The following is a 17,098-nucleotide window of genomic DNA, read 5'->3' on the forward strand; positions in this document are numbered from 1 at the left end:
AAAGGGTGAAATAAAAATAATATGAATTAGTCTGTTAATTAAATAATACAATTAATAAAATTTTATTATTACATTTAATATTCATTATTATGACGTCATAAAATCTCAAATCAACCCTAAGTTGGTTGTTAGACTTACGTGGAGGTTACTAAACGTCAAATCACATATGACGCTTGCGCAGTGAAGCCTTACGTGGCAGAAGTGTTGTGGATTTCTGTTATGTGGTTTATTTGTGAATTTTGTTACATATTTTTATGAAAAACTAATACATTGGGAGTAGGTATACTAACGACAGTTTAACATGATTAATAGTTTTTATTAGGTTTACATATTTTATGTTACTCTTTCGTTTAGCAATATTTAAACTAATAATGCAATTTTTATTTTGTTTTAAAATTTAAGTATTTATTAATTATTAGATATAAGTGAATTGTCATAAAAGCTGTTAACAATAGAAATATGATTATAATATTTTTCTTAAGAAATTAATAATATTCTCTCTTTTAAATTGTTTATAAAACCTATATGACCCTAATAGATTATTTTTAATAGAGTATATTTTGACATTCACTTTGGGTGCCTTTGGAAGGAAATTATTGTACTAATTTAATTGTTTTGTTATTTTATGAAATATTTAGAAGGGATTAATAGTCATATTTTTTCAGAAAACATGAATCCCCAATATATACCTCCATATAGAGTGCTACCAACTACAGGAGGAAATCAAAATTTTCAGAATGTTCCATTAACTGGTCCACCAACCAATACTATTTTAAATCAAAATGGTCAGTCAGTAGCACCACCTAATTTACCAAGTTCAATAAAACCTTCTGGAATGCAATCACCTTTTTCTCGTTCAGGTACAATTAATAAAATCCTTGTTTTTAATTGATCTAATTTGTTTTATTTTTGTCAGCTGGATCGCCTTCTCTGAATGTTTCAAACACAAGTTATGCACCTCCAGGAAATGTTCAATTTACTGAAAAACAAAATTCACAGTTTGCTCTGGGGCGAGGACCTCCTACCCAATTTAGCAGTCAATTCTCTGGTAACCCTGAAATACTATCAAATATTCCTTTACCAGGTCAACAGTTTCCCCCTAATATCAACACAGCCAATCAAACACCCCATTTCAACGGACAATCTGTTCAAAATAATAACATCATAAGTGGTCCACCATCATCAATGAGTAACTCTTTATCCCACCCCCCCCAATTGACAAATCAAAAGCCAATACCACAATCACAAAGTCAGTTTGAGTCCTCCGTTAGTGGACCACCCAGAATGCAAAATGTGCTATTGACTGGACAGGGATCTCCAATGTTGTCTAGTGGTCAAGCTCCACCATTAGGTCAGCCTCCACAAATATCTACTCAAGCACCACTACCATCTAACCAAGGGCCTTCTTTACAACAACCACCTTTACCGAATCAAGCTCCATTATTAGCAGGACAAGTACCACCACTGCCCGGTCAACCTTCACATTTTCCTGGACAAGCTCCACATTTACCTGGTCAAGCACCACCTGTATCTAGCCATGGTCCCTCTTTGCCTGGTCAAATCCCTATGAACATTAACAGACAGCCACCAGGTCCAAATCATATACCACCATTGCCAGGTCAGATGACATCACAATTTCCGCCAAGCCAGGGAATGAATAGAATGCCTCCACTTCCTAATCCAGTAACCTCAAATCAAACACCCGGCTTGCCTCCTGGTCCACCATTACCAGGGCAGTTTCCACCTCCAGGTGGACAGTATGGAGGAGGTCAACACAACCTGGTTAATCAAATGCAAGGTTTGTAATTGTGTTCCTGTGAAATAAATATTTGATATTCAATGTATTGATGATTTTAGGTATGAATCTAAATGGACCCAAATCAGGCATATTAAATCAAGGTTATGGTAATGCACCTGTGGCTCAGGGTTATCCATCTACTACTCAGATGGGAGGTGGATATCCTCAACCTAGCTACCCACAATCAGGATATACTCAACAGCAACAGAAGCGATTAGACCCAGATAGCATACCAAGTCCAGTAAGTATTTATACTAGTACTAGTTATTATCTTTATCAACCACATTATAACATGTTTGTTTAGGTTCAAGTAATGGAAGATGATCAAAAAACCAGATCTGGTCCATTTGTTACAAATCAGAAAGGTTTAGTACCACCTCTAGTCACCACAAATTTCACAGTTCAAGACCAGGGTAATGCAAGTCCTAGATTTATTAGATCAACCATGTACAATGTACCAATAACACAGGTAAGTCCTTTGATTTGTAATCAATTTTTTTTTAACTGCAATCCTCTTTAAGGACATGATGAAACAAACCACCCTTCCATTTAGTTTAGTGATTAGTCCAATGGCAAAATTAGATGAAAAAGAGTATCCTCCTCCAATTGTAAACTTTGGTGGTCTTGGGCCTGTAAGATGTATTAGATGCAAGGCTTATATGTGTCCTTATATGCAGTTCATTGATTCTGGAAGGAGGTTCCAATGTTTATTCTGTAAAGCAACTACTGATGGTGGGTAAAATTATTATTTTATTTAGTTATTGGGAATTCGTAAAATTGCATTTTGTTGTTCTAGTACCACAAGAATACTTTCAACATTTGGATCATACTGGCCAAAGAATGGATAAATACGAAAGACCAGAGCTGGTTCTTGGAACGTATGAATTTGTTGCTACCGCTGACTATTGCCGAAATAACGTATTACCAAAACCGCCCGCTATAATATTTGTTATTGACGTTTCATACAATAACATTAAATCGGGTTTGGTCAGTTTGATTTGTTCGCAAATGAAGGAGATACTTCAAAATTTGCCTATTGATCAAGGTCATGAAAAGAGTAATATGAAAGTTGGGTTCATTACTTACAATAGTTCTGTACATTTCTACAATATTAAAGTAGGTATACATGTGTTTATTATTAAATTAAGGCTTATTGGTGCTTTTTGAAGTCAACACTGGCAGCACCGCAAATGATGGTGGTGGGCGATACACAGGATATGTTTATGCCTTTGCTAGATGGATTTTTATGCACACCGGAGGAATCCGAGTCCGTGATAGATGCCTTAATGGAACAAATTCCGGTCATGTTTGCAGATACGAAGGAAACAGAAATAGTTTTGTTACCCGCCATCGTAGCTGGGTTGGAGGCTTTGAAGGTATATAATTCGGTATAATTCACCGGTTTTCTATAACGTAATATACCCACTTAGGCATCAGACTGCACGGGCAAGTTAATGGTATTCCACTCAACGTTGCCTACAGCAGAAGCGCCTGGAAAGTTAAAGAATCGTGAGGATCGAAAGTTGCTGGGAACCGATAAGGAACGAACCATTTTGAATCCTCAAACGCAAGCCTATAATCAGTTGGGTCAAGATTGCGTTGGGGCCGGTTGTTCCGTGGACTTGTTTGTTTTTAACAATTCTTACATAGATCTTTCGACGATCAGTCAGGTTTCCCGTTTAACTGGAGGAGAGATTTTCAAGTATACATATTTTCAGGTATGCTTTTCTAACATGCTAATTACTTGTTAAGTACACATTAGGGTTTTCAGGCTGATGTAGACGGCAATCGATTAATTAAGGACATTATCATGGATATTAGTCGACCAATCGCTTTCGATGCTATTATGAGAGTCAGAACATCAACCGGTGTAAGACCGACCGACTTTTATGGCTATTTTTACATGTCGAATACAACCGATATGGAATTAGCTGCTGTTGGTAAGTTTGAAATATATATTTATACTAAAATTTTAATCTGCAGAGTTCTTTTTGCCCACCTGTTGGTTTATTTTGATAATGGCATTGAAACCAGAGTTGTTCGATTATTAATTATGTAATCAAAACATTGTATGGTCATATGTATCATGTGTTGATTATACCAAAGCTGATAGTTTTATTTGGATCGATTATAAGATTACATGAAGTACGTCAGAAGCAATACATAAAAATATTTTCTTTTAGTATAATATGTGCTTGAGCATACAGTATTTTCTGAGTTTCTATTTCTTGGTTTTTTCTTCTAAATTGTTTTTAATCTTTTTTTTGCAAAATCATAATTCCTAATATCTTGATGTAAAATACATTACAAGTTATATAAAATAATCCAATACGTATTGCGCGTTTCATATACTTGAATATAATATAATTATCACTTATATCGGTGTATTCTTTTTCTAAATAATTTTTTAATATTTCGTGGCGCTGTTCGAGTAGAGTCAGTTTTTTAAAGCGGAAATTGTAATTAATTGTAACCAAGTTCACTTGGTTGTGATAAATCCAGCAATACAAGAAGCATCTGGCGATACTAAGTCCAATCAGTAAGATAGACGAAGCAGCCATGAATTGCTATGCTGTGTCTCGTAAAAAACTCCTTACCAACAAGGCTGTGTGCAGTAGCGCATGTCCTCACAAAAAATGTACGGAATGATAGCCTTGCTCGTCTGTTACTCAGAAACGACTCAGCGGTAGCACTTCTTGAAGTTCTCCCTATATCCTTCCTGTAGTTCATTTGTTTTAATGACGTGGCAGAAATAATTCTGGAAACTATTAAAAAGCCCTGTAATCAAACTCAAAGACTGAGATCTTTCCAATATCGAAACAACATGTACAACATAAATCAAAATGCGTATACCCATCGTTTTTAATTTTCATCTTTAGTTTCGGACATTCGACCATGTTGCTATTAATAATTGCTGAATTTATTTTTCTAACAACAAATTGCTTTGGATTTCCAGGTTATAAGCACATTACTTAAATTTTCTCAGATATAAAAAGTGTAAGGCTTTTTCATACCCACTCACGGTCTTTCGTGTGCCGTAACGTATAAATCTATGTAATTTATTTACCTTCTATTAAAAATAGTCTAGTATGATCTACCCTACAGGGTTTTCTCTATTACGTGGCGTTTGTATCATCAGAAGTAGCGACTAATTTGATAAAATTTATTTTGAAATAACTTCAGTTTTGGCCTATATCTCTATCAGCTATTCGATTTACGATTTAGATCAGTTAATTTATAAAGTTTATTTTCACTTATAGATTGTGATAAAGGTATTGCTGTTGAAATAAAGCATGATGATAAGTTATCCGAAGACGAAGGCGTATATATTCAGGCGGCACTTTTATACACGTCGTGTAGTGGACAGAGACGTTTGAGAATATTAAACCTGTCGTTGAAAACATGTTCGCAAATGGCCGAACTGTACCGAAGTTGTGACTTAGATACTATCATTAACTATATTGCCAAACAGTCTACATACAAGTTACTAGATCACAGTCCGAAGGCGATCAAAGATAGCATCGTGAATAGAGCTGCTCAAATTTTAGCCGTATACAGAAAGAACTGCGCTACTCCGAGTAGTGCCGGGCAGCTGATTTTACCCGAATGCTTGAAACTGTTGCCTTTATACGTTAATTGCCTGTTGAAAAGCGATGCTTTATCTGGCGGATCGGATATGACTGTAGACGATCGAGCTTTCGCGATGCAGTATGTATTGACGATGGACGTGGCCACTTCCGTGAACTACTTCTATCCGCGGTTGATTCCCATCCACGATATTGACGCTTCAAAGGATACAGAAATCCCCACATCGATACGCTGCACCATAGAGAAGATGAACGAACAAGGAGTTTACATTTTAGGTGAGTTTAATCGACTTCGCGGTCAGAATCCGTTGATGATATTATGCCTTTAATATAGAAAATGGAATACATATGTTCCTATGGGTGGGGCTTGGAGCAAATCCAGAATTCGTGCAGAACGTTTTCGGGGCCCCGTCCGCCATACAGGTCGACATTGAGAGGCCTCACCTACCTGAGTTGGACAACCCTGTTTCGATAGCGGTGAGGAATTTAATCGATGAGATCAGACTACTGAGGCACAAGTGCATGAGGGTGAGTACAGTGATGACCAGACGTTTCCTAAAAGCCATTAATTCATCACCGACTAATTTTAGTTAACAATCGTACGACAACGTGAGAAATTGGAACCCGTCTTCAAGCATTTCTTAGTCGAGGATCGAGGTAGTGATGGATCAGCTAGTTACGTGGACTTTTTATGCCATATGCATAAGGAAATAAGAAATCTTTTAAGCTAGCAGCTAAAGTAGATTTACGAAACTCCGGATATACTGAAGATAATTACGTCAACATACCGTTTACATTTTTTTCTCGCTGGATGGAGTAATAAATATGTGTAATCTATATTTGAGAGGTTATTTCTTATGTGAATTTAACAAATTCTGTAGTAATTTAAAATAATATTGAAGTCGAGTTCACGTGTTACATATAAGCTCTGTGGATTTGTTTTATTAATGGTTATCTATTATTTTTGTATTTATATATATTTTATTAATATCCATACTTTACGTTTTAGGATATATCAAATACAAAAAAGCAATTATTATACATCGACTTTTATTTACTCTCTTAATCCAGGGCCCCATTATATTTTAGAACAATACGATATTGTATTTACTAAGTTTATCGAATAATACTACTTATAATAATTACTCGCCAAAGAAAATTTCTTCTCGAGAACGATTGTTAACGGAATTTTTAAAAAGATATACGTTTCTTATCATAGATGGCGCCATGCACTACTAACGTAAAATCTGTGTTGGACGGGTCATCGCTAACAGCTGTCAAACAAATTTTCTATTTTGTGTTTGTGCTTGGAGAGCATTTTTTGCTTTTCGTTAATAAATAATCACTAAGATTATTTATTAATGTTCATTATTGGACATTAGAGCGCTCCTACGTAGCACTTTGAACCATGCCGCATAAGTCCAAAGAAATCAATCATGTATCGATGAATCCTCCTCATTACCTGCACGAATTACCACATGAAGATGAGGAACGGTTAGAAAAACTCTTTATGAAATTGGATAAAAATGGTAATGGAAAAATCGACATTCATGATCTTTCCGATGCACTGCACGAACATGGCGTTGATCAGGGTTATGCAGAGGTAGGAAATTAATATCTATTTCAACTACTCAATAAACCATTTTAGCAGAAAGTTAACATGCATTGTCAAATTGTAGCGATTTCTTAGGAACAGCCAAAGTTCAAGTGGAGATATTTCTTTAGCAGATTTTATATATTATGTACGGGAACATGAAAAGAACTTACGATTACATTTTTCCAATTTGGATAAAAATAAAGACGGTAAGATTACTAATTTTAATTACCAAATTATATTTTGGTATTGAGTATTCTTACTGCTACTTGTTATGGTATTGCAAAATGTATACTACTTAAGCAAGTTTATGTCTTTGTTAGGAAAAATTGACCTGGAGGAATTAATACGTGCTTTTTGTGATTTGGGAATACCATTGGATAGAAAAGAAGCTACAAATTTATTACAAAGGTGATTTTTGGGGTATTTTAAAATATTAATGAAAACTGTATGTTAGACATTGAAAATATAATTTAAAATTTTCAATAAATAAATTTTAAGTTGATTAAATTTTACAATTTACAGAATGGATCAAGATGGTAGCCTTAATATCAGCTATGATGAATGGCGAGATTTTCTACTTCTTGCACCTAGCAATAATATACAAGACCTTATAACTTATTGGAGGCATTCAACAGTAAGTGTATTTTATATTTATGTTAATTTTGATATTTTTGGCCTATTTTTTTAAAATTTATTTGTCGACTAGTACAAACATATTTTTATGTAATATTCAGATTAGCATTAAAATTTTGAATATAACTTAACTTTTTTCAACTATTTTCATCTTTATTAGACCAAACAAATTCTTGCATGAATCAGTTTTAGTTTAAAAAGATATGAAAATTGCGCTAGTTAATTCTGTTTAAAATTTTTAAGGCGGAAGTGTGTTCAGTTTTTTAAATATTCTCTTTACTTAAGTAAAATTGAGCTTCAGCTTTTAAATTCAAATGTTGAAAGTTGCTTTAGTTAATTGTATTGAAGGTCCTCAAAGTCCAAAATGTGTTCAGCTTTTTAAATGTCTTGTTTTTTTTTTTAATTAAACATAAGCTTCAAACATAAATACAAAATATCAATTACTACAGATATGCCTTTATTTATATTATTTTAAAATTAATATCTTTGATATGTATAATAAAAACATTATTATTTTATATAATGCATAAAATATGTGTATGATATATTTTGATTAAGATAAAAAATTTTAATATAACTTTACTTGATTTAACTACTTTAATCATTATTTGACCTAACAAATTCTTGCATGAACCAGTTTCAATTTAAAAAGATATGAAAATTGCCTTAGTTAATTCTATTTAAAATTTTTAAGGTGGAACTGTGTTTTAAAAAACATTCTTTTTACTTAATTAAAAATGAACTTCAGCTGTTAAATTAAAATGTTGGAAGTTGCTTTAGATAATTGTGTTGAAGGTGCCCAAAGTGGTATTGTGTTCAGCTTTTTGAATGTCTTGTCTTTTATTTGATTAAAAATTAGCTTCAAATATTTTGATATACACATATATGTTTTCATTTACATTATTTTCAAATTAATTTCTTTGTTAGGTGTAATAAAAACTTTCTTTTTTGGAATTTATCGCGGAAGGAATATATAATTTGTAAGTAAGACCAATAATTTTTTTAATGTTTGTTATATATTAATACTATTAATTGGAATTTATTTCTATACCGTGGGATTGTTAGTATCACAAATTTTATTAAATAAAAGCGCTCATATATGTTTTGTTGTAAAGAAACCTTAAATGGTATAAGTAGTTGTCGTGTATCATGCCTTGCACAGGTGACTGGAAGCAGTTGACCAGATGACGCCGCCGCTGATACCAGTCTCGACCAGATTAACAATCTATTTATGATATGAGGATTCCGCATATGAAATTAACGGTTATAGGGTTTCCCAGTTCAAGTAATCCCGCTCAGTCAGCTGGTGAAACTGGTACCGCGCGGACCACGTGCTAAGGGGGGATGCTGATTCATTCCGTCGCCGACGTACGACCGGAGCAGTCGAGTGGTGTATTCCGGTTTTAAGTGATAATAAAGTTGTGATAAAGCTTAGAGAAACTCGAGCAGAATGGCGGAGATGTTCGAAAACGACCTGTTCCCGGGTGTCACCCCGGACATGGTGGATGATTTGGCGTGCATATTCAAAATTATGATCCGAGTCTTACGTCAGGTCAGTTAGTTGTTAGTAGAATGCTTTAGCTAAATTTAGCGCTCGCTCAAACACCACTCAGCTGGTTAACTATTATTCAATTTCTCCAATATTTACCGCGTGGAATATAGTTCACCTAGAAACTAGTGCTTTACTGTATATTAATGTATTCCCCCTTGATAATTGTATAATTTGATAACGAAATTTTTCAAGCCTTTCTAATGACTTGAATTTTTTTTTTCTGTATATTAAATAGAAATACATTTGTTAGCGTTATCATAGTATATGTGCAAATAATGTCTGGTATTTACGAGAAAATGAATTAATCATTTGATTCTTGGAAAGCCATAATATTAATCTATTCGCATGCCATGGTTATCTTGCATCATTTCACTTTTAGCGTCGACCTTTGTTTTCACATTTCAACGTCATCGTCGTTACGTATATTGGCTTGTACAGTGGCGTGCCCACACAACTTACCTTCAATAATATAGGCGATTCAATCACTTCCTGGTATCAGAATTCTTTTGTATGATTACATTTTCGTGAACATTTCCTGATTTTAAACATTACTTATTGGCCCGACATTCACTTATTCAACGAGATGATACTCTCGAGGAGATGGAAATTATTAAGAGCGTAATCTTTATCAGCCCGGCAATTAGAAATCGTCATAATTTTTGAGGATATCTGAGAACCGCGAAAATTGTATATGACTCTTCACAGATTAAATTTGACCTCTTAAGTAATAGTATCGTTGCTGGGGAATTCATTACGGCGACAGTTTAGAATATTACGTTATATCGTTAAGTGTAGTTAAAAATCAATCTCTAGTCGCCGACGATGTTGCGGAACATTTTTCTGTTCCGTCCGAGACGAATGTCCAGCAAAAGCAACTGTTCGAAATTCAGGATTATGTTTAGCTTTTGGATGCTTGAGGTATTTGTTTCCAATTGCATCGGTTCGAGTCGCCTCGTGTGTCTCCTTTTATCGCCTTACTATCGGGGATTGTCGTTTAGTCTGTTTTTTCTACAATCGTCTCGTTATCTTGTGCAATTATCGTTTTACTAAACCGTCCCGGACTTTGAAACCAAGACCAACGTTAAAAATCAAAAACAATTTTAAATCGACCATTAGGTCAGATATTTTGCAATCATTTATATGTCATTTCTAAAAATGTATTCAACCAATTATATTAAAATGGGCACGTTATTAAGTAAGTAGCGTTTTGGTATAATGAAGCGTGCACTTATAGTCCAAGATCCCGCCAGCGTTAGGCTTAGTTATTTTGTAAAACTGAATAATTTTATGTGGAACTGGCTGTTAGAAGTAAGAACAATTGGCTGTTATGAAAAGTCGATCATAGTGGCTTTGACAGATAGGAAATGCCAAAAGCAAAAGCTATGATTTCTGGGTTTTTATATTGTTCATGCTCTCAAGTGTCATACACTTTATATAATGGCCATTTCGCTAGATCCATTTAAGTATGTACTTATTGTGTCATTTTATAAAACCTCCTTTCCAAGTAGTCGGAGGTTCTGCTTGGCTTGAACCCTCTGGCAGCTATAGTTGAAGTTCAGCTGTAGTTGCAAGTGCATCTTTACGAAAACAGGCGGGGGTTATAACTTTGAATTCTGTGTTTCCTCAAGTAAACACCTTCCAATATTTTTTCAACTGGCACAGATGATGTTGAAATTTTAGAAAATGACGCAAATACAATTACAATTTTTGTATAATTTAAAGGTTTTTGGCAGGTGTTTGCCACTGTACAAATATTTTGGCAGTCAAGTACACGCATTTTCATAGTATGACATTTGATGCTTTGACGTCTAGTATTTCTCATCTATCAAAGCCACTACGGCCGTCTTTTCATCATAGCCAATAGTTCTTGACTCTAATAGTGTACAGTCATAAAAAATCTGTCTGGCGTACGGGTTCTTTCGTTCTATAATTATTATCATTAACTTTCCGGGGCATTTAATATAATAGAGAAAAATGATAACTTTATCAAATACGTTTGAAGTTCAATTACCCGAAAACTAACCTTTACACGAAAGATAATTTGGGTGCCATGAGAAACCGTTTTTATCATTATCCAATCGCAGTGTTTTTTATTTCTCGACGGACGGTAAACAGATTCATTAAAGTGGTTTGGATAATCGTGTTAATAGAGATACGTTAATGATTTTGCTTTGATAACCTGTAGAAATTCAATGCAGTTTGTATATGATTATTATTCCGTCGGGTTTATATTTTTATGGATTTTCCTATTTTACCACTAGGGCTATTTTAACGAAGATACCACTTACTGCCGATGTCACCTGAAAAAATGCTGCGGTTCTTGAACTTAGCTACAAAAATAGAGTCGAACTATTTTCCACCGATTATTTTTACCTCATCAATTATATTACATTTATGTATGTGGCTAACGGCTTTAATATTGTATTATGTCCTTTTAATTATCCTAAACACCAACACGTTTATATTTGATGGAGAAGTAATGAGAAATTAATTTCCCCAGGGTAAGCCATCTAACATTCTAAACACAGTGTCTAGGAGATATTGCGTTTTTCGTTTTTATCCTGTTTAAATTGGCTAAAAATAAAATGTCTCGTGTTATTGAAATGTATTTATTTCTAGTATTTGGACATTGGTGAGGATATGAACATTCCTGATGATTTCACACAAAGCGAAATGCAAACCGGAATGTGGTGGCGCCACTTGGCCGCTGGTGGCGTGGCCGGGGCGGTTTCCAGAACTTGCACGGCACCCTTAGATAGGCTCAAAGTATTCCTGCAGGTAAATCGAAACGCTGATGTTCTCGATCGTTTATGACAGTTTCTATATTTTTTCATAGGTCCAACCATCGAAACAAAAAATAGGAGATTGCCTACAGAACATGATCAAAGAAGGCGGTGTTGCCGGTTTGTGGCGGGGAAACGGTATAAACGTATTAAAAATAGCTCCCGAATCAGCAATAAAGTTCGCCGCTTATGAGCAAGTCAAGCGTCTCATAAAAGGCGATTCGAAAAACAGCCTTACCATCTACGAGAGGTTCTGCGCTGGCGCGATGGCTGGCGGTATCAGTCAGACCGCCATCTATCCGCTGGAGGTGCTGAAGACTCGTCTGGCCTTGCGTAAAACCGGCCAATACAAAAGCATTGCCGATGCTGCTTACAAGATTTACGTCGGCGAAGGCCTGCGTAGTTTCTACCGTGGTTACATTCCAAATATACTAGGTATAATTCCGTATGCGGGTATCGATCTGGCTGTGTATGAAACGCTGAAGAAGAAATACTTCAAAACTCACTCCAGTGACGAACAACCGAGTTTCTGGATGTTACTGGCATGCGGCAGCGCTAGCAGTACTTTAGGTCAAATGTGTTCTTATCCCCTAGCGTTAGTTCGGACGAGGTTACAAGCTCAAGGTATATAAGTTATGAAATAAAAGAAATACACACTTTTAAATTACATTAAACCGTTTTATGTTAAGAAAATGTTTATGCTGTTAACACTTTACTCGTTTTGAAATACACACTAATGCACCGATTTTTTAGATTATCCACTGCCGTGTTAGTCGCGCAATATTACATATATGCCTAAATGTTTTTAAATTTTTATAAAAAGATAAATATGTATTTACATAAACTTAAAAAAAAGTGAAAGTCTTCCTTGATCAAAATATTTTTTGAATTGGCAATAGTTCAACAATCTTGTATCATTACCCAGGCACATTAAATGATAATCGTTAAAAGTACAATTTTTATTTTTAGTATTGCATCCAGCCATAGATCCATCGACTGTAACCATGACCGGAGTCTTCAAAACAATCATAGAAAAAGAGGGTGTTTTCGGACTATACAGGGGCATCACACCGAATTTCATCAAAGTGATGCCAGCCGTCAGTATCAGTTACGTGGTATACGAGTATTCCAGCCGGATGTTGGGCGTGAACATGACGTGATGCTGGTGCATCTTAGGAACAAATTATATTTATATTATTTATTTCAGTATAATAATGTCTCGCGATCTTTGATTGGATTATCGAAATGAGGCCAACAATTTCCAACTTTTGAATACTCTCAAGATTCTCTAATAAACTAAGGATAATTATAGTCGTTATTAAGTTAATATTTTTGCGACACCAAATAGAATATTGAGCTTTTCATACAGCAATTTATCCTGCTAAATACTTCTTAAAATAACTTTTACCGGAGTTGCTTGCGTTTTGCTCCCCTTTTAACAGCGAACAATAGTATCTATTGTTATAAGTAGTAATAGCGATAAGAGAAATATCTCTCAGATATATATATTTTGAGTATGTGTCGGGAAGAGATGCTGATACTAATTAATTGATGATTTAGGCCATAGCATATCTTGGTGCTATTTAGTTTCAAACAAATAAAAATATTATCGGGTGATAATTAATGCATACATTTATAGTTTGAAGACATGAGCAACTTCCTATTTCTAATTGTTATACTTGACATGATGTATTCCAAGAATTAATGTGATTGTACTTAATATTTTAAAAATATTTATTATGTTGAATTAAATGTATTTACAAGAAAAATAAATTATTTATCAAAATTGATGTGACATCTTTATTTCCTTTCATAAGATTTGTTCGAGATGTGCAGCTTTAGTTAAAAACAATAGTCATGATGTACAGCATCAATCCTATTCAACTTATTACTGTTTTCTTACCGATGGTTAGTCAACTAACGATATTTAGCTTCGGAGTCGCTTTCTATATTATGAAATTATTAAATTTGCTACAGAGCGTATTTGGTTTAAATAATGTTCCTCAGTCACAGCCTGGCGTTTGAACGTTTTCTTCCTTTTTTGTATTTAATTTTTGATCAGAGTGCAATTCAAAATTCTGTGTTAAATAGAGAGATAATGAAAACCACAGAACGAGTATTTTATATTTTATGATCGAAGCATAAGGAAGCTGAATTTTAATTCTGTACCATTACCATATTTACACAAATATCTTCAATTAAATAATGAATGATTCAATACAGCTGAATCCTCCTAATTTATTTGCAACCAAATAAATAATTGACCTATTTATATTTAAATATCTGAATTTCCCATCGCTACATTAGCAATTTAGAAACAAAATTATTTTAATATAGAAAAAACAAAATTTATTACTTATTAATGTTTTATTAATTGATTTAGTCTAATCAAAATGTGATTTGTTATCCTTAAATGTTAATTTTATGCTTTATAATTGATTAGGCAGCAGTAATCAATGGAATGAACTTACTATTTTCTCATCATAATGAACTAGATTAATTACATTTCAAGGAGAGAAATTGGTTAATTATAAAAATCATTATGATATAAAAATAGTACACACAATTCTTAATTTTTTGTGAATGGAATGTTAATGCAATGGCAATATTCACAGACCAGGTGACCTATTGTACAAGGTGTGCACCAGCATCTTTATCCATTATCCAGTATACCTTTCCTACAGCTTTTACTCGTGCAGCTGGAAAGTCTTCTTCATCCACATGTATTTTCTATGCAATTAAAATAATTTAATAAGCATAAGAAATTTATATAATAAATTGCTAATTACCTTAATTACATCTGCTTTATCTTTTCCGCATACTGCAAACACACATATATTGGCATTATTGATTACAGGATAAGTTAAGGTAATCCTATTTGGTGGTGGTTTAGGGGAGTCATTAATGTAAGCTACCCACTGGTTAGTTTCTTCTATGATTGTAATAATTTTTCAAAATTACCTTGGGTAGTTTAAATAAAAAAACATATATGTTGTAAATAGTACCTAAAATCTTATGCCCTGGAAATAAAGAACATGTATGTCCATCAGGACCCATTCCTAGAAGGAGCAGATCAAATTGAGGTATGGGATTTCCAGGCACTAATTCTTTAACTTTTTCTGCATAATCCTGAGCAGCCTCTTCTCCTAAATTAAAATATTTTTTTATACCAGGTAAACAATGTCTAGTACAATGTTTAAAAAGTTACCTGTAACATCTTGCTTAGCCGTAACAAACTGATCCGCAGATAAACTCACTATTTCAGTATCAACCAGCTGCTTTTTGTAGAGGCCAAAGGTGGAATCAGGGTTATCAATTGGGACTAACCTCTCATCGCAAAAGAATATTTTCCATTTGCTAAAATCTGTTTTGATTTCAGGCAAACCTTTTACTAGAAATGACACCAGTGATCCTCCTAAAACACATACGCGTGATAAAAACAATGACAATTCTGTATACTATTATGAAACATTAGATACATAAAAACACTTGAAATACCTGATACTCCTACGTTAAATATGCCATTTTTTTCAATGCTAGCGTTCGATGTCGATTCAACAAGATTGCACAGAGCAGTTATAACATCTTCACGGCTATCTAATACTGAAATAACCATTTTATACCAAATATGATTAAAAATTAAAAGAACGAATATAAGATTGTGACTACACAAAAAAGTTATGCATAAAATGTTGAGAAAACACTTGGAACTTCTTAGGTGGGGGAAAACGTTTTAAACATTTATTTGCGGTTAAAATATTGTCTTTACATAACATAAAATATGTGAGTTTGATAACTTTTGTTCTAGATAGTTCTTCATTTATCACAATTTAATTATGATATGTTTTGAATAGATTTTTTATAAACCTAAGAATATGTTGTATGTTGTTATATATATAAATATATATATATATATAATATATATATATATATATATATATATATATATATATATATATATATAATATATATATATATATATATATATATATATATATATATATATATAATATATATATATATATATATATATATATATATATATATATACAGGCAACTAGATATACTTTCACAGATTGTCATAACATTATTTTCGAAATCATTTATTGTTAGAGTTGAGAGTAATTTGTTGTATGAAAATATTCTATCCTAAGTTAAAATACAAATATTTGAATATCTTTGTGCATTCAGTAAAAGGCTCTGAAAATATGAAGTTCAAATTAATTTAGACAGTTTCATTTACATTGCTACTATGGTTGCAGAAGAAAACGATATATCGATATTTTTTGAAAGAATTATATTAAACTATATTCAGCTGTGTTAGGGTTAAGACGGCAGGATATATAAACTAGCATTCAGTGTTTCTAATTAAGTTAATTCGAGATCGTACCTGCTTTTCAATATCATCTAGTTCTTGGAATGTAAATGTAAGGACTAGCATTATTCCTAGACATTTCAGTGTAGTCATACCAGTGCTGCTTTGGACAAAACTTTAATTTCTTCATTTATTTTTATTATTTAAATGAAAAACCCATAATGCCATTTGAAACGCCATTTATAGCAATATTTATTCATAATATTTAAATCTCGGTTATTGCTTTTACAATTTAGCGTAGTGTACAAAATTATGCGGGGTATTAGTCCATAAATATGCAACCTTTAGAATGATAATCACCGGAATCATATCTTTGAATTTTGTTATTCTTGTTACTTCTGATTATCTTATTTGTCTAGCTATGACTGAGATCTATGTAAAATTATTTTTTACCTATTTTACATAATAAATTTATTTTTTAAAATATGGTGCTAATTATATGCAACCTTTCATGCTATAAAATCAAACATTACTGAATATAATTTGGCAACATGGCAATTTTTATATTCTTTATTCTTCGGCAATTTATATAATTTATATATATATATATATATATATATATATATATATATATATATATATATATATATATATATATATATATAAATTATATAATCTCTATAGATATAAATTTATTATTATTATTTATATAGGATTATTTAAAACGAATATTTTGATTATTTCAATTATTGAAACATGTGCTTAATAGTACTTAAATTTTAGCAGAAGGTTTTAAAATGTTACAATTTTGAAAAGCTCATATTAATCTATTT

The 17,098-nt window shown here is 33.0% G+C and overlaps 3 protein-coding genes across 4 annotated transcripts; 2 read left to right on the plus strand and 1 right to left on the minus strand.

Annotated features, from left to right (window-relative positions):
• The first annotated feature begins 164 nt into the window (after nucleotides 1–164).
• Sec24CD (COPII coat complex component secretory 24CD) lies at nucleotides 165–6,426 on the plus strand. Of its 2 annotated transcripts, none has more exons than XM_076406991.1 (13): nucleotides 165–280; nucleotides 666–860; nucleotides 917–1,798; nucleotides 1,858–2,039; nucleotides 2,103–2,267; nucleotides 2,320–2,530; nucleotides 2,595–2,914; nucleotides 2,968–3,174; nucleotides 3,229–3,516; nucleotides 3,570–3,738; nucleotides 5,059–5,661; nucleotides 5,720–5,913; nucleotides 5,976–6,426. In XM_076406991.1, exons 2-13 carry the CDS (start codon nucleotides 671–673, stop codon nucleotides 6,114–6,116), a joined length of 3,552 nt encoding a protein of 1,183 aa, XP_076263106.1. In that variant the 5' UTR covers nucleotides 165–280; nucleotides 666–670; the 3' UTR covers nucleotides 6,117–6,426. The 2 variants fall into 2 exon arrangements, with proteins under 2 accessions (XP_076263106.1, XP_076263107.1); XM_076406992.1 differs by having other exon boundaries at nucleotides 165–276.
• Nucleotides 6,427–6,673: 247 nt separating this feature from the next.
• On the plus strand, nucleotides 6,674–13,740 carry SCaMC (Short Calcium-binding Mitochondrial Carrier). The gene is made up of 7 exons (XM_076406993.1): nucleotides 6,674–6,988; nucleotides 7,065–7,188; nucleotides 7,303–7,390; nucleotides 7,505–7,616; nucleotides 11,787–11,945; nucleotides 12,004–12,574; nucleotides 12,920–13,740. Exons 1-7 carry the CDS (start codon nucleotides 6,794–6,796, stop codon nucleotides 13,108–13,110), a joined length of 1,440 nt encoding a protein of 479 aa, XP_076263108.1. The 5' UTR covers nucleotides 6,674–6,793; the 3' UTR covers nucleotides 13,111–13,740.
• A 327-nt stretch (nucleotides 13,741–14,067) lies between these two features.
• Pgls (6-phosphogluconolactonase) lies at nucleotides 14,068–15,744 on the minus strand. Its single transcript, XM_076406994.1, has 5 exons — nucleotides 15,449–15,744; nucleotides 15,159–15,365; nucleotides 14,956–15,096; nucleotides 14,740–14,882; nucleotides 14,068–14,680 (listed from the first exon to the last, which is right to left on the minus strand). Exons 1-5 carry the CDS (start codon nucleotides 15,564–15,566, stop codon nucleotides 14,576–14,578), a joined length of 714 nt encoding a protein of 237 aa, XP_076263109.1. The 5' UTR covers nucleotides 15,567–15,744; the 3' UTR covers nucleotides 14,068–14,575.
• Nucleotides 15,745–17,098: the final 1,354 nt, after the last annotated feature.

This window comes from Rhynchophorus ferrugineus, unplaced genomic scaffold (assembly GCF_030347505.1).
Source record: "Rhynchophorus ferrugineus isolate W39M unplaced genomic scaffold, kcgeb_rfMv2 rfM6, whole genome shotgun sequence".
Lineage (NCBI taxonomy): Eukaryota > Metazoa > Arthropoda > Insecta > Coleoptera > Curculionidae > Rhynchophorus > Rhynchophorus ferrugineus.